This window comes from Panonychus citri, unplaced genomic scaffold (assembly GCF_014898815.1).
Source record: "Panonychus citri isolate SS breed McGregor unplaced genomic scaffold, ASM1489881v1 Contig00090, whole genome shotgun sequence".
NCBI classification, from domain to species: domain Eukaryota; kingdom Metazoa; phylum Arthropoda; class Arachnida; order Trombidiformes; family Tetranychidae; genus Panonychus; species Panonychus citri.
The window spans coordinates 1-16,907 of NW_026515495.1; the positions used below are offsets into that span (position 1 = coordinate 1).

Below are 16,907 nucleotides of genomic sequence, written 5' to 3' on the forward strand. Positions count from 1 at the left end.
AAGATTCAAAACAACCTATTCACCTTTGGTAAGCAAAAGGAAACGAGTGAAACTTGAGCAAAGAGCTGGGGAGATTAATTCTTCATGGAAACTTATTTACCGAAATCCGTTCATTTTTCCGATCTCTTTTTTGGTTCGATTCAAAATTTATCACACTTTTCTTTGTATTCTGGTCTCTTCTGCCTGTTGCTATTACTACGTTGAAGGTTCCCTTAGTGAAGCTCAATTAGCTCTTTGTACCGTCTCTCTGTTTATTGTTTTACTCTTGCTATTTGGTTACAGTATTTTGTATCAGCGTCTAGTTGGTCGTATTTATATTTCTAACGATTCTAAAAGACTTCGATTCGCTCATGTCAACTTTTGGGGTAATCGAGAGGATGTAACGTTACCGATAGACAAGGTTATTCCTATTTCTGATACCAACGAAAAACTCAACACCTTTCATATAAAAATAGCTCTAAATGGCTCACCACAAACGTACTACATGAACTTTGGAGCTAAATCCATCATATCTCCCGATGATTTCGCTATGGCCTTCGGACATAATCCTCATCCCGCTTTTTACGATGATATAGCGTTGAGTGAATGGACAGAAGAATTTAAGAAAAGACTAGATGAATCAAAGACCAAGTCAAATAGCGTAGATACAAATTCAAAGTAAAATGTAAATATAACTTTAAAAAATGTAGAAAATCAAACATAACAATTAACAAATTGAAACTTGTCAGTTCGTGATTACTTTTCAATGTTATTTAATCTGTTATTCTTGATTTGTCACGTTGTTTTCAATTCAACTGTACCGACAATGTACAATTAGATCTTTAAATTAAGATACTTAGCCCACTCTAAACAAATCTCCCTGTCATCATCTTGATCAACTTTGTTAAAAGTTTCGTTATTTTGTATCCTCCATCTTGGAAGTGATATTTGATCAGGTTGACTTCCGGTGACCTTAATTGGTGACCAGAATAACTCTTTTCCCTTAACAAAATCAGCCAAAATGTTCATCATGTATTGACTTAATTTCTGATCATTTTCATCCGAATACATTTCTGGTGACCTGAAAGGTTCACCAAGAAACATCCTGTGATCATCGGCATGAGCTGCACCATAAGGTCTTGCGGCTTTGGTAAAATATGAGGTCACATAATCGTTACGATAAAAGTGAACAGTATTCGCACCATTGGTTGCAAATGCAAGTGAATACAAGAGAGATGGACAATGGAACATAAAATCGGATATAAAATCGTTGCACTTCCTACGAATCGTCGAGATGTCAGAATCGTTAACACCTTTGAAATATTCAGACGCAAGATCGGTAATGTTCAATGTCATTGTGAGATTGGCGGTTTTCAATAGTCCCGATAGACCGTCGATTGCTTCAGCGATGCTATTTGGTTTAAGTTTAACCAATGCCTCGTCGGCTTCCGTTCCAACCAGAATTTTGTAGCCGCTGGGAAAACTTTTCGAATTGATTATTTGACTTGGTGATGTTGGAAAAACATATTGATCACCATGTACGAGATTGAAATCAGAATTTTCAATTGTATCAGCGATCAACTTTGACTTGACCGTTTTCAAGCAAATCGTTTCTCTTATATCAAAGGATGAATTTTTTTTCGAGTATTTTGAACATTTCAATGATCGGGACATACTTTTTGTTAACGTTTTCATTGCAACTGAATCTTTGGTGTTGGTTTGCTCTGCTGGAACTCCGCTCATTAAGACAAGTTTATTAAACAACTTGGAATCTAATGCTGGGGACATGAAGATTGCCGATGATATGATCGCTCCCGAACTCATTCCGGCCAAAGTTACCTGATCGGGATCACCGCCGAATGCTTTGATATTTGATTTTATCCATTTCAAGGCCAATAAAACATCGTGAATTGCTTGATTACCAACAATAGAATCTGAACCTCCGTAAGCAAATCCAGTAGCTCCAAGTCGATGATTCAAATTAACTGTAACAATATTCGTGTGAGCGGTCAAAACATCACCTCTTGACCTTGATCCTGATGCCGAACCAAAGATAAACGCTGCACCATGGATGTAAACAAAGACGGGATACAGAACATCATTTGAAGGCGAAGCGTCAATCGGAGTCCAGACATTTAGAAATAAACAATTCTCACTAATTGTTGAATTGGGTGCATGAATTGCTCCATTTAATTCAGTTTGAAGACAAGCGGGTCCAAACTTATTCGCGTGATAAACACCAAAATGATTCCGATGAAGGCCAACGGGTTTCGCGAATCGAAGTGGACCAACGGGCGGAAGTCCATAGGGAATTCCAAGGTAGGATTTTATCTCAATTCCATTGAAAACTTGATTAAAACCCTTGATTAGACCCCAATTAGTTTTCACAATTAGGTTGTTCGATTCGGATGAACCTAAATTGAAAAATAGAAAGAGACAAACAATTAACTTGTATTGATTATTCATCGTTTACTTATTCCTTGTTACAATTAAACTAAACCAGTGGATGGGAGTCAATTGTTATTGAGCATTAATTGATCGGGTAGATCACAATTAATATGATTAGATAATGTTAACAATCAAACTATCACTTTGTTATGATCTCGGAAAGGAAATTGATTGCGAATGGAACAATTTAATGTTAGGTTTTAATTGTTTTAACTTGTGATTATTTTCAGGTTTATCTTAATGAACCGAAGTGCAGTAGAAAATTATAACTGGTTAATTGTTTGATTGATTGATTATTTTTTAGGTACAAAGTAAAAGAATTGAGAAAGTAACAGTTGGAATTAGGGAAAAATTTAATCTCGATCAAGCAATATTACAAATCATTGTTAATCAACAGGTAATTATGAACATAGATCAAGTTGACTAATTATTTGATTAAATTTACAATTAGTTTAAGTGATAGAATTAAAGAAATAAAAACTTAGAGGTTTACAGTTGGTTGAAAAATATTGGAATTAGATGAGCCTTTGGTTACGATGTGTTGTTGAATTGTTAGAGTTTGAGAAGTCATTCTGATCATAACTCTTGATCAATTGATTGAAAGTTTTTGATTTTTCCATAGATGATGATGATTAAGTTGACATGAGATTGTTGATTTCTCTGAATTTGCAGAAATCTATCCATTGAAATCCGAAAGTCACAGATAAATACACTATGAGTTAGAGATGAAGAGTCAATTTCGCGACGAAATTTTTGACTAACCAACAGCTGAATTTTAGAAGCCAAATGGACAATAAGAGTTGAATTCACTGAATTTTTCAATTCCTCAATGTTTCTTTGCAATCAGTTTCACTTGTAAATCTTATTTGGTTGATAATATAAAACAACTAAATAACGATTACAAACATTGAAACCTGAAAGATGATCACAAGCATTTTTAGCATCGAAAATGTCTTCATAAACAACAAACGCTGTTCCTTTTGTTTCCGGAGTATTACCAACTCTAATTTGTCTAATTGCTCCATATTTACCAAAGATATCATACATTTCTTCAGCTGTGATCTTGTAAGGAAGGTTCCGAACATAAATAATTCTGTTCACCTCAGGCGGAAGCCTAACCTGAAAACCAACAAAGAGAACAGAATTTAATGGAATAAATCAAGAAATGGAATAACAATTATTCAAACAGATACTTACATTAGCTTTTTTATGCATTGCCATCGCCATGGTTGATCTAATTAACCAGAAAATTGACTGAAAACTATCAAAATCAAATTGTAAACAAAAGACAAAAATTAAAAATTCTTGAGAAAAATTATCTGTTCGCTATCTGGATCTGATATCATTCGAGTTTCTATCGGATCTTCAGGCCTATTTGAACTAATCTTTTTGTGAGAATAGATGAAAACAGTTGATTGGAATTTTTTAATTCCATTTTTAATTGTTAATTGTGCTTTTTAAACTCAATCAATTTTGTTCCTTTTGTATCAATTCCATAATTTATCTCTCGCTCTTTGAGAATAAACCTGCCGAATTCTAATTGTTTGAATTCTAAGACTCTGGTTAATCATAATTCTTTCCAAAGGTAATGTCGCTTTCGTTTGAATCTTAAACGTGTGAAATGTTTGTTGTTTTTCAATTTTTAAAATTTTAATTTGCTTCAAATTAGAATTATTTTTGTATTTGATTAATTTCTTTTAATTTTATGTTATACTTTCCTATTAATCTGCCACTCAAGTTGGTCAGAATTTTAGGTAAAACTGTTGATACCTTTTATTTATATTTCTTTACCCTTTTCTTATCTTTGTTTTCATTTTTGTTTCTCTTTACAGATATTTGGTTATTGAGAGAACAGCTAATTTAGGAAAATGTCGACTTTGGATAAAATTGCCCAAATTGAGGCTGAGGTAAATCACTTGATGGAATTGAAACTATCCTTTTGTTGGTTTGTCATTTATGATTTGATTTTGCCCTTTTTCAGATGGCCCGTACTCAGCGAAACAAGGCAACCATGGGTCATTTGGGTCTCTTGAAAGCCCGACTTGCCAAATTAAGACGGGAATTGATTACCCCTAAAGGTGGTGGAGGTGCTGCTGGGGAAGGTTTTGATGTCGCAAAAACTGGTGATGCGAGAATTGGTTTTGTCGGTTTTCCTTCTGTTGGCAAATCAACATTAATCTGTAATCTTGCCGGTGTTTACTCTGAAGTTGCTGCATATGAATTTACCACTTTAACAACAGTTCCTGGTGTGATTAGATATAAAGGAGCCAAGATTCAAATGTTAGATTTACCGGGTATCATTGAAGGAGCCAAAGATGGTAAAGGTAGAGGTAGACAGGTAATCGCAGTTGCCAGAACATGTAGTTTAATTTATATTGTTCTTGATGTGCTTAAACCTTTGGTCCATAAAAGATTGATTGAGAAAGAACTGGAAGGATTTGGTATAAGATTGAATAAACAGCCTCCAAATATAACCTTTCGTAAGAAAGAAAAAGGTGGAATTGCATTACAAACACTCGTACAACAATCTGAACTTGACCTGGAAACAGTTAAAACCATTTTATCCGAATATCGAATCCATAATGCTGATGTAGTACTCAAGTCTGATGTTACTTGTGATGATTTTGTCGATGTCATTGAAGGTAATCGTGTATACATACCCTGTATTTATGTACTAAACAAGATTGATCAAATATCCGTTGAGGAATTGGATTTAATTTATAAGATACCTCACACTGTTCCCATATCAGCTCATCATAAGTGGAACTTTGATGATTTACTTGAATTAACTTGGGAATATCTGAAACTCGTTAGAATGTGCGTATTCAATAATTTAGCTAATTGTCAATATAATTAATTGTCTTTCTTTCCTTCCAAAGTTACACCAAACCCAAAGGACAACTTCCTGATTATGGATCACCTGTTATTCTGAGTGAAGATAGAACCTCAGTTGAAGACTTTTGTAATAAGCTTCACAGAACCATCATAAAAGAGTTTAAATGGTGAGTTTTAAATGGATTTAATTGCGGTTAATCTAATGATTGATTTACTAATCATCTTATTGATGCTTTTCATTACTTTAGTGCTCTTGTTTGGGGATCATCAGTGAAACATTTTCCTCAGAAAGTTGGAAAGGATCACGTTCTGAACGATGAAGATGTCGTTCAAATTGTGAAAAAGTATAAACAATTACTATTTCTATTAATAATTGTCCTTAATCACTTAATACTCATGTTGATTAAACTATTTCTTTTTTTTCAATAGGATTTAATCATGATGAATTGACATTAACCCTATTGGGAAATCAGCGGAAACAATCGGGAATATCTAATGAATTTTGAGAAATTATTTGTTATCCAATTGACAAAAAAAGATTACGATTGTTAAATTAAAAACTTTCCACTATCTTCATGATTAACTTGACAATCAAATCAATATTCACGGAAAATTATTATTTTTTACATGCAGACAATTAACTTGAGCAATTTTCCATATGATTTTTGGTTAGTATGACAATTAAACTGAATCATTTAAAATTGAAACGATTATATCAGTTCAATAAAAATATTCATTTCTTTTTTTTGTCAATACTCTAAAAACAGAAATTAACAATTAATCAATTCCTGTAGTGATAAAATTTTCCATATAACAATAAGGAATTAATTTCCAATAATAATCCAAAGTTTTAATCGATTCTGTGATTGATAATCAATCAAATTCAAAAAATTCATCTTCATTTCGTCAAAAACAATTAATCAGTTTAAATTATTTCGCTTCTCATGATAACCATGATTCTGACAAATTAAGAAGATTAAATGAAGAAACGATAAACCATTTTAATGATAATGAATTTCTCTTGAAGCTAATAATTTAATTCTCTCCATTCAGATGTAAGTAAATTTACTAATCTGAATCTCGAACTCAATGCATTTAAAACTCAATTAATTTCCAATAATTTTCTGTATTTGCATCTGATTGAAATTTTCTACTCTAATTTACCATAATTTAAATTCTCTAATTTTCCGATGCAAACAATTCTAAATATTTTCGACAATTGGATTAGCTAATTCGATGATTGTGATCAACAAAGAAGCGAAATTACCAGAGAGAAAAAAAGAAAACGATTAACGAGGTTAAAGGAGAAAGAAGAAGATGAAAAGTAGATTCATTTTCTTTTGGCATGTGATGGAAATGGTAACATCCAAATTCACCTAAAGGCCTAAAATACTTAATTGTGTTTACATTTCTCTTCCATTCTCCTTCCTAATTAGTGATTTTTTCTTTGTCTTAACTGTGTAACAATTGATAATCAAATTGTTCTCATCATCGGTTGACCATTAAATCCAAATAATTCCAAGAAATCTGTTAACAATTCTAATTGTTTTCCGATTTCTCTTGAATTCCTTTTTTCTTATTACTGTTTCTCTTTTTTTCTCTTTCTCTTTTCTCTCTCTTTCTCTGTGTTTCCTTTCATTTTTTTTTCTTATTTCCTTTCTCTTCCTTTGTTTTTCTCTTCGCCATCATCTTCATAATTATCATCATCTCCACTTTTGGTAAACATAAAAAATTCTGATTTATTAACAACCAGTTTTACCGAATTGATGACCATTCACATTCACCATTCTATTCAATCCTATGCTCATTCAAATCCTAATCATTGTCTCCATTTTCAGGAACCATTGATTTTATATTAATCTTCCATTTCTAATTGGATGCTGATGAAATTGTAAGTTTAATTGGATAATTTTATCTCAACAGTTTTTATTCAATTTCTATTCTTTTTTTTGCTAATTTTCTCTTTTCTTCTTTTCTTTCTTCCCTCTCTTTCTTTGTTTTCTAGGAAAGAAAAAGCCGCATTACCAAAGTGCAAATAGACTCTCAATTCTAAACAAGCTTCAAATTTTTCTCCATTGTGATTCTCAGATTCATTTCAATTCTCAGTTACCCTTGTATCTTTTTGGTGATAATTTGGACATCACCATGAATTGACATTTGATTGAAATCGTTTTTGAAAAAGTTAAAAATCGCCCGATTGGCTTGGTAAGTATTAGAAGGCCGGCCCATTAGAAGGACATGATTATAAGCATGTGATTAATTTGGAGATAAAACTCTTGCTTACATATTTAAACGCTAATCTTTTCGATCTTGCTTTTTGTTCAATTTCTTTTTAATTAATTGTTATTCTAATTGTTCTTTCTCATCTTCTTCCCTTCATCTCAGATATCACAATTATTTATCTAACCTTTAATCGGTTCTCAATCACAACATCATCTTCTGACTCTGGTATCCAAAGGAAAGAACTAGTACTTATTAGTCATCCGAAGCCTTTATTCTTTATTCCATCTTCCATTGTTATTAATTAATCTCCACAATTATATGAATCGTCTTATCAATCGTTTCAATGTTTTCTTAAGAAACAAAAAACAACATTCTTGCCCTGTTGTTTTGTTAACTTTACCAAATTAACTGAAACCTTCTCGAAAGAAACTATATTTCAAACGGATTGGTTGTTTGTTCTGTTTTTTATTGGAGCCAAATAGTTATGTCTAAATTGAATTCTTTATCTATTTATTTGTGGAACAAGTTAACGTAGTTTATAGATAAAGAAAAGTGCTTTTAAATCATGGCCCAAGCTCAACTTAATCAAAGAAGATCACGACCCATTCCATCTTCCATTAGGAATAGAAATTTGAAAAATGATAAAACCATTTTACCCAATTTGGAGTCCATACAACCTTACACACCCTCTCTCAATGTACCAGAATTTGATCATGAAGGACGACAGGTAAAAAGGTATCCATGTGATGCTTGTGGTGATTGTTTTCTATTCAAAGCATCTCTAAATCAACACATAAATCGACATTCGGTAAAATTAACGTGCTTTTTGAATGACTCAGGTAAATGCGTTTACGTTTGTAACTCTTGAAATTCCTACATTGTCCATCTCTTGACCTCTACCTTATTTACCTATAACTTGTTCATTGTTCTGATCTAATATTTTTATTTTTTCTTATTCTTTTTTTTTCTCACTCCTCAGGATCCAAGAAGTTAAATTTTTACAACAAATGTGCCCAATATCATTATTTCAAAAGCCATAACACAGTTTGTAAGAGCACCTTGTTATCTCCTTTGTTGACCGACGAGAAGGAAACATTTATTGATAATGTGTCATCTTATCATGAGAAAGAGGAAACTGGCAAGGAATTGAATCGCTCTAAAAGTCCAAAGGTAGTCATCAAGATAAAGAAGAAGACATCTGAAAATCCGTCCAATACAAATTCGATCTCTTCGAAAAACAATTCTACCACCACAACAACAACAACCAAATGTAACATCAAACACACCGTAGGCTCGGAAAATTGCTCCAACTCCAAACTCAAGAACAAAATAATCTCCGACAATGAAACAAGTTCAGAGGCAAACGAAAAGAAAGAGTCAAAATGCCTTGAATGCGACAAAATTTTCTCACATTTAACATCTCAAAAGGAACATTTTAACTCATTAGACAATGACCATGGTCCATTCCAGTGTACAACGTGTCCCATTTGGTGTCCAAATTTATGTTCCCTTAAAGCTCATAAAAGGTTTCACACAATGGATTCTCCCTTTGTTTGTCCAGAATGTGGTTATCAAAGTGAGAAATTTAAAAAGATGATGACTCATTGTATCATAAAATGTCAACATCTCCTGCGGCAATTGTTGTACATTTGTTCAAAATGTAAAATCACCTTTAACACAATCTCAAGTCTAATTGAACATATAACATCAAGTCACACGCAACAATTGATTCGATGTGCTACCTGTAATCAAAATTTTGACTCAATCGATAAATTTGAGAGACACAAGGTTAATCATCCATCAGAAGATGGATATCGAAGTGACAATTTCTACCAGTGTCATATTTGTTCAAAAGAATTGTTGTCCAAAATATTATGCTATTCTCACATTGAGTCTCACCTTAAAGAGACCAAAGATATGTATAAGTTTGTATACATATGCCCACAGTGTAAAGAAAGACAATGTGACTCTGGTTCACAGGTATTGGTACACCTTCAAGCGGCTCACCTTCTTGACCTTACCAAACCCGATCGAGAGGCAAGTCTAGTTGAGAGTCTATGTGATCGTTACAAAATAAAACTTTCAAAGGTACCAAAAGAGGCCGAGAAAGGATCTAATGCCAAAAAAAGTTCTGCAACTTCATCATCATCAACAACAACAACAAAATCATCAATGTCAACCACCTCATCGACCTCATTAACTTCCAATAATCCTTTAAACGATTCGAGTCTTAAAGCGACCAAATTTGCTTGCGAGGTTTGCGGTTTAATCACCAATAGTTGGGATGATATGGCCGATCATGGAAGCAGTAAACACATCGACGAAGAGTCTCTATTTGTTTGTCTAATTTGTTCTAATAAGAAATTTACTCGACGAAATTCACTTCTTGCTCATTTGAGAAAATTTCATACAACCTCATTGGCCTGTCCTTCTCAGCGTTGTATCTCTTTACGTTTTAAAAATGCGACAGATATTTACAATCACTACCGAATGAAACATCGTTTAGATTGTGGTGACCTTAAAGAACCAATTAGCAAACAATCAGACCATCAAACGGGAAATGCTAATAACAACAATAATAATGGTGATCCAACTCCTGCCAAGCGACCAAAAACCAATCAGAATAACAATAAGCAAAATAATCACAAAAATTCAGTAAACAACAAAACAAACACCGGATCATCTTTGGCAAGTAATTACAACAACAACACGTCAATTAACAATTTATCCTCATCATTATTATATTCAGAAGAAAATGGATCTTCAGACATTTTAAAAGATTCTCTTCTCAATGGATCATCATATGTTAATCAATGTATCCATTGTGGCTTCCAATCGGATGGAATTAAACAATTACAAGCTCATTATACAATCCACCGAACCCCAAAATCACCTTACCTTTGTTACGAGTGTGGTACCAGTTTTGTTACCTGTTCACTGTTAGATCGTCATTTAAACAATCTTCATGGTATCACTGATTGTCAAAGTTATGTTAAAATTAATCTACCCGATCTCTATCAAGAAAAAGTTGACCCCAATAATATTGATCTAATTGGAATCATTCAAAATGATACACTAAATGAATCAATGTGCCCAGTATGTTCAAAAATATGTTCCGATTCAGCAGCTCTTAAATCACACGTTAAAGTCCATGGGATGGCTTTCATTAACTCAATTCGTAAAAATTTAAACACATCGACAACCAATGATGTAGCCTAACGATCATCATAACAATCACAACATTTATCTAAATAAAAAAGAAAATCATTCTCTTCCTCTTATAAATACCGAACAATTAAAAACAATCAACTTCCACCATCATCATCATTTAATTGCCAATTGAATCTTGGAAATAAATTAGATAACCAACTAGATGGCGCTTCGAATAATAAATAAATTCTTAGCTTTAGATTATTTATTTTTAACTTGATTCATATTATCACATTTATCTTTAAATAGATCGTTTCAATTAGACTTTTTTATTTTCTTATTCTTTCTCAGTTGTACAATTTACTCAACATTTTCTTATTAATTGTGTTCATCAAAATTTTGTTTTCTCATTTTAATGAACATTTTCTGTCCGGTGTGTTGATTGTCTTCGTGTTTGTTAATCACAATGATGAATGAAACAACTCTTATCGACGATTTTGAGTCTCTTCGTATTAAATTACAACAACGATTTGAGCCTTCACCTTCCATCGGTTATCAGGTCGATTGGTGTACTTTCCCCACTTATGTTACTCGCTTTTTTGCCGCTCTCAAGCTTTTTCATGGTAACAGCGATTCTTATGACCTACTGTTCAAGCAAATTGACTCAAGCTCATCAAACCGTGAGAGAGTTGATATTATTTTGAAAAATGATGTGATACGAAACTTGATGAAAGCGTCGGTCGATAAAGTGGTCGAGTATATTGACCAGAATTCAACTGTGAATCCTAAAAGTCTTGAAAAATCGCGAGAATTTATGAAATTAGGATCTGATCTATTGCAGAAAAACAAAGTCAAAGAAGCTTTTGAAGCCTTTCACAAAGTAAGTAGAGAAAAGAAAATTATACTTTTGACAAAATGATCGAGATAATTGTTCACAATCAAAGTGATTTGTTTGATTTTCATTGGAAATTTGCTCACCATTAACTTAGTAAATTGATTTGTTCATTTCGCCCTCAATGTTCAGGGTGTCTGTGTCTCTCCATTTCCTTGTGATGCCAAAGATGACGACAAAAATGGTCCACTTTCATCAAATTTGGCTCTTTGCCTGGTGAAGCGAAGTCGTTGTTACCGATCAATAAAAAAGTATCCCGAGAGTTGGTGTGATCTTAAAGACGCGATTGCCAATATGCACGATCCCCGTTTAAGTGAACAATTGATTAAATCGAAAAGAGAATTGCTGATTGAAATAACCTCTGATGGATCATCTGAACCTGAAGACAATAAAGAATTAGCTGATTTAGATTTCTCTCCAATGGATGTTTGGATTAAACCAGAGAATCGCAATCTACATTCAGCTAGTGAAAGCTTGGAGATCGCTTGGTCGGCAGAAAAAGGAAGACACATTATCGCCAGTCGACCGATCAGTTCAAGTACCAACATAATCGCCGAAAAACCTTACTCATCGTGGCTTCAACCTGCGAATTATTCTTCCTACTGTTTCCAGTGCTTGAGACCTTTAGATAATCGGTGTTTCCCTTGTCGTCAATGTACTTTAGTCTCTTATTGTTCGTCTGAATGTTCACAGATCAGTTGGAATACGTACCATTCCATTGAATGCAAATACATGCCGATTCTTAAATATCTTTCAATGGGACATTTAGCCTTGCGAACTCTTCTAACCGCTGGAATCGATACTGCCCTCGAAATACACTCTAAACCAATTCCACCGATGCAATCGCAGAAAAGGTTGACCAACACCTTCAAGGACATTCACACGCTCATGGATTCGATTGAATTCTTGGACGTAGTAAAGAAAACCTCATTTGCGACCTGTGCCGTTTACATGGCATTGTTAACCAGATCAATGGGCTTGATTAGCGAGGATAAAGTGGACACGATGGCCGATCTTTTCCTCAGAACAATAAATCAAATTGTACTCAATGGATTCGCAATCTATGATGATCGAGCTGAAGATGTCGAACCCGCTTTCAGTTTCAGTTACTTGTGTACCGCAGGGGGTAAAAAGATCGGTATTGGCCTTTACGCGACCACATCGCTTTTAAGTCATTCATGTGATGCAAATAACGATCGTATCTTCATCGGCTCTAAATTGGTGATCACCACCCGAAAGACCATTCAGAAAGGCAAAGAAGTGACCATTTGTTATGGACCATCAAAAATTGAACCTTTCAAGAGTCGACAAGAAAATATCAAGGAAAATTATTACTTTGAATGTCAATGTGATTATTGTAAAACCAAGAAATGATCAACTAATCATCTCAATCTCTCCATTAATTTTAACCACAACAATCAACCAAATGCCTTTTACATCAAGTTCACTTGATAAATTACCAGAAATATGTTGAGAAAACTAATTGTTTTTAAGAAGCTAATCATATTATCCCTGATTAATTTTAATCAAAGTTAACCGAAAATTGTTTATCATTATCACTGATCATTTTTACACATTAATCTCAACTCTAAAATGTCTTAACAATTAAATAAATTGGTAAAATAAACATTAACCGATTTAATTGCGCCGATTGGGCAAATAACAAGAAAACCAATTTTAAATTATCCTTGGCAATTAAAAAGTTAAGGATTATAATGAATCCAATTACAATTTACCTCTTCAATTAACTAGTTCCCAGGAATCGGTTTCATCTAATTGCAGCCAATCAATACTGTAAGACTGTAAGAAAACAGTAATCAAGATGGTTGATTGTTATCAAACTAATTCAATCTAAATTAGAAACCACCAAATTGCGATATTAGTTAATCAAAGTAAATCCAATTAGCGTTTAAATTTACTAAATCATAAGAAATTTCATTAAGTCAGTGGATTGTTAACCATTTAAATCCAATTGAAGATGAACAATTAATCATAATGAAAGATTTTAAAAGGTTACAAGTTGATTCACTTTAAATTGTTCTGAATTTAGATTACTAATTATTCTCAATGGAATCAAATTTATGCGAAAATTTCTCATTTTTGTTGAAAGTTTTTCTTCAATCACATAAGTGGCTCTTTCTTTTTTCTGGTTCTTTCTTTTTAAATATTTTCTATTTGAGAATATGTTGGACAAAGAAAACAATTCTAATCTCTTTTCAATATTCGCCTGAATTTCATCGAGAATTTCATGATAATCTGAGTAATCGTATTTTCTGAATAGATGGCCAATACAACGCAATGTGTTGCAATCAAATTAATTCTAAAAGTAAGTTGATTAATTGAGTTTCAATTCGATTTCAACAAATTTCTTTCTTTTGTTTACATTTTTTTTTCTTCTTTTTCTATTTACTCTTTCATAATGTATTCTTTTTTTTTCTTAATGTTTATTTCTCTGTTGTTAATTGTTGTTGTTTTTTTCTATAGAATTTAAACCAGTTTGATTATGGATTATAATTAAATCACCAATATTCAATCGGTGGTAAGTTAATCAGTGCCTTTTACTGTCCATCTCTGAATTACTCATTCTAACTCATTTGTTTCTCAATAACCGAAAGGTTTACAGTTTGATTGTTGTGTTAAATGGCAAAATATTGACATGAATTCACATCTAAATGTAATTGGTTATCAATTAATTGCAACAATTTAAACAATCTAACAAAGATCACGATGTGAATACAGGATGAGAATAATTCTGATTAGTATCCCTTTTGTGTTCCCTCCATTTAAAGATGAGTCAAGAGACAAATTGTATTGACCAATCAGTTTGTTAATTTACAAACGTTTTAATTTTCATCGAAACAAAGAGTTAAATCATCCATTTTTGTGCCTCCATTTTGTATTTCTCTAAATTATCCCTGAAACATTGTTCTATTATTACAACTCTTAATTAACTCAACCAATGTTATTAATTTGATGATCAATCTTGTTTTCTTCTCGTTTATAGATTTTCTAATATTCCATTACAATTAATCAGTGAATAATTATCACCATGTCTTCAAATTTTCGAGTGAGGCCATTTGTTGAAGAGATTTCAACCCTGAGAAGTGTCATGAGAACCATGTTGATGAAAACACTACAAATGGGAGACCATTTTGTCAAGTGTCACGTTGAATGGCATTTATTTACTAGTTGGATGGAAAATGCTTTTACTAATGTCATGCGAACTCTTGACCGGAAAGAGTCTGACCTTTATTTTCAAAAATTTAATCCAGGTCTTAATGTTGACCAAGTGGTTGGACTTATCATTAAGAATGAAATGCTTGAGAAAACAATTAATCGTATGGTATCACAAGCATTGGAAAGCACTGACCTTGGGAAGCATCTTAAAGATTTGGGACGATCACGAATTTATTTGACTAAATCATTACAAGAATCTCAAAAAAACAATTTAACCGCAGCCTTGGACCATATCAATAAAGTAAGAAATTGATTGTTAACAATTTATTATATCTTTCGTTATGATTTGGCCTTAGTGTGGTTTAAATTGATCAGCAAATGAGAGCCATTCTGTTGTATCTTGAGTTTGATTGTTTCAACTTGCTCCAGAGTTTTTTTCCCAACAATTATGCCCATTTCTAGTAAAGTGTAATCTAGTTAAGGCCAATTAATTAGTTGACTATTGGTATTAATTAGCTTGAGGGCTTAATTTGCAAGTTTGCCGCTAATTTAAGCCACACCATTGTATTCGTAACTAGGATCTTACCCGTTTTTTAATTGATTATTTAGGCCATTTTATTGGCTCCATTTCCAGCTGAAGGTGTTGACCATCAAAGTAAATCCCAGTTAGCGTTTTGTTTTATGACTCGAGCGCGTTTACTTAGAAAATTAGGCCATTACCAGGGTTGTGAACTCGATCTAGCTGAAGCTTTACAACATCCCGTTGAGAACAATGGTAAAGTTAGTTATCTTGAGAAAATTGCCGAAGAAATTGCCAGTTTGACCGCTGTTGGTGCCAGTTACGCTCCTCCTAATAGCGCTCTCAATGTCGTCAGAAAATTTTTCAACGTAGACGCGGTTAACGATCGCGTCCATGGAGCTGCTCAACATATTTATCTCAGTTACAATGAAGTTGTGGGTCGAACTTTGATCACCAAAAAGGAAGTCAAACCTCAAATGACCATCATTGCAGAGGAACCTTTTTGCGCTTGGTTAGCGCCTTTTCATTATAACAAATATTGTTCCTTTTGTTTGAGTCCACTTGAACAGCACTTTTTCCCGTGTCGAAAATGTAGCCTTGTTCGTTACTGTTCATCTAATTGTGAAGAAGAATGTTGGAAATCTTACCATTCAATCGAATGTAAATTCATGCCCATTCTTCGTAATTTGGGTGCAGGTCATTTTGCACTTCGATGTATAATCACCGCTGGAGTCGATAAAAGTTTGGCCACATTAAGAGCCTCGTTAAGCAGCACTGAGAATCAAAATAAGACTAAACCTTGCAAGTAAGATCTCTAAATCCATCAATCAATCTGAAGAGTATTGAAAATAAACTACTTACAATTATCTTTAGTTGAAAAATAATCGAAACTTTGAATTGAATCAATTCGACAATTAATCTTAATGTTAATTTATCTTTTCCACAGATCATTTCAAAACGATTATCGTGATATTTTCACTCTTATGGCGAGAGACAATGAAGCAGCGGTGATGCCCAAGATGGCGTTTTTGTCCACATTTCTCGCTTATTTGGGTAAATCGATGGATTTGATTGGTGAAAGTTCAATTCATCATTTGGCTGCTCTAATTTATCGACAACTTGGAATCGGTTATTTAAATTCATTCTTCATTTCTGATCATGGATTCAGTCAAGTAGAAAGAGGTGAAACAATTGACATAAGAGAGATCGGCATGGGTCTTTATGCCAGTGCTTCATTATTGAGTCATGCTTGTGATCCTAATTGTGATAAACTGTTCGTTAGTAACAAGATTCTAATTGTCGCCAAACGCGCTCTAAAAGAAGGTGAAGAGATCACTATTTCCTATGGACCATTAAAAGAAGTCCATCCGTACGCAAAGAGACAAGAAATGTTGGAAACAACTCATTCATTTAAATGCGTTTGTGATCCTTGTTCCAAACGCGAGTGATTTATTTTAATTGTTATATTTACTTCATTACCTCTTTTTGCTAATCACAATCAACTTAATTATCTTCCTTTTGACATATAAAACATGATACATTTCCAAATCATGTCCGACAAAACAAATGACAACTAAATTAAAACGGGTTATTTTCGTATTCATATTAAAAGATTGACTAAAGTTGCTAAATCAATTTTACTCATTTCCTATTATTATTTCGGGAATATAATTGGTCTAATTC

The 16,907-nt window shown here is 33.2% G+C and overlaps 7 protein-coding genes across 9 annotated transcripts; 5 read left to right on the forward strand and 2 right to left on the reverse strand.

Annotated features, from left to right (window-relative positions):
- Positions 1 to 4: 4 nt before the first annotated feature.
- Positions 5 to 735, forward strand: LOC128387496 (transmembrane protein 186-like; the record flags this gene model as incomplete). Its single annotated transcript, XM_053346706.1, has 1 exon — positions 5 to 735. A coding segment is annotated over one exon (657 nt), but the record flags the coding sequence as incomplete, so codon positions are not given.
- On the reverse strand, positions 729 to 2,493 carry LOC128387484 (acetylcholinesterase-1-like). The gene has a single exon (XM_053346693.1). The coding sequence runs from the start codon at positions 2,443 to 2,445 to the stop codon at positions 814 to 816; it is 1,632 nt and encodes a 543-aa protein (XP_053202668.1). The 5' UTR covers positions 2,446 to 2,493; the 3' UTR covers positions 729 to 813.
- Positions 2,494 to 2,762: 269 nt separating this feature from the next.
- On the reverse strand, positions 2,763 to 3,783 carry LOC128387488 (splicing factor 3B subunit 6). Its single transcript, XM_053346698.1, has 2 exons — positions 3,625 to 3,783; positions 2,763 to 3,546 (listed from the first exon to the last, which is right to left on the reverse strand). The coding sequence occupies exons 1-2, from the start codon at positions 3,652 to 3,654 to the stop codon at positions 3,277 to 3,279; spliced, it is 300 nt and encodes a 99-aa protein (XP_053202673.1). The 5' UTR covers positions 3,655 to 3,783; the 3' UTR covers positions 2,763 to 3,276.
- Positions 3,784 to 3,853: 70 nt separating this feature from the next.
- LOC128387485 (developmentally-regulated GTP-binding protein 1-like) lies at positions 3,854 to 5,838 on the forward strand. Of its 2 annotated transcripts, none has more exons than XM_053346694.1 (6): positions 3,854 to 4,012; positions 4,260 to 4,334; positions 4,409 to 5,244; positions 5,307 to 5,429; positions 5,511 to 5,606; positions 5,692 to 5,838. In XM_053346694.1, the coding sequence occupies exons 2-6, from the start codon at positions 4,296 to 4,298 to the stop codon at positions 5,696 to 5,698; spliced, it is 1,101 nt and encodes a 366-aa protein (XP_053202669.1). In that variant the 5' UTR covers positions 3,854 to 4,012; positions 4,260 to 4,295; the 3' UTR covers positions 5,699 to 5,838. The 2 variants fall into 2 exon arrangements, with proteins under 2 accessions (XP_053202669.1, XP_053202670.1); XM_053346695.1 differs by lacking the exon at positions 3,854 to 4,012 and adding an exon at positions 4,048 to 4,181.
- LOC128387481 (zinc finger protein 532-like) lies at positions 5,793 to 10,804 on the forward strand. 2 transcript variants are annotated; one of them, XM_053346689.1, is made up of 5 exons: positions 5,793 to 5,930; positions 7,101 to 7,153; positions 7,268 to 7,467; positions 7,648 to 8,324; positions 8,465 to 10,804. In XM_053346689.1, the coding sequence occupies exons 4-5, from the start codon at positions 8,051 to 8,053 to the stop codon at positions 10,702 to 10,704; spliced, it is 2,514 nt and encodes an 837-aa protein (XP_053202664.1). In that variant the 5' UTR covers positions 5,793 to 5,930; positions 7,101 to 7,153; positions 7,268 to 7,467; positions 7,648 to 8,050; the 3' UTR covers positions 10,705 to 10,804. The 2 variants fall into 2 exon arrangements, with proteins under 2 accessions (XP_053202664.1, XP_053202663.1); XM_053346688.1 differs by lacking the exon at positions 5,793 to 5,930 and adding an exon at positions 6,601 to 6,980.
- A 138-nt stretch (positions 10,805 to 10,942) lies between these two features.
- LOC128387482 (SET and MYND domain-containing protein 4-like) lies at positions 10,943 to 13,160 on the forward strand. Its single transcript, XM_053346690.1, has 2 exons — positions 10,943 to 11,515; positions 11,660 to 13,160. The coding sequence occupies exons 1-2, from the start codon at positions 11,102 to 11,104 to the stop codon at positions 12,899 to 12,901; spliced, it is 1,656 nt and encodes a 551-aa protein (XP_053202665.1). The 5' UTR covers positions 10,943 to 11,101; the 3' UTR covers positions 12,902 to 13,160.
- A 520-nt stretch (positions 13,161 to 13,680) lies between these two features.
- LOC128387483 (SET and MYND domain-containing protein 4-like) lies at positions 13,681 to 16,859 on the forward strand. The gene is made up of 5 exons (XM_053346692.1): positions 13,681 to 13,853; positions 14,012 to 14,066; positions 14,532 to 15,005; positions 15,314 to 16,029; positions 16,171 to 16,859. Exons 3-5 carry the CDS (start codon positions 14,577 to 14,579, stop codon positions 16,670 to 16,672), a joined length of 1,647 nt encoding a protein of 548 aa, XP_053202667.1. The 5' UTR covers positions 13,681 to 13,853; positions 14,012 to 14,066; positions 14,532 to 14,576; the 3' UTR covers positions 16,673 to 16,859.
- Positions 16,860 to 16,907: the final 48 nt, after the last annotated feature.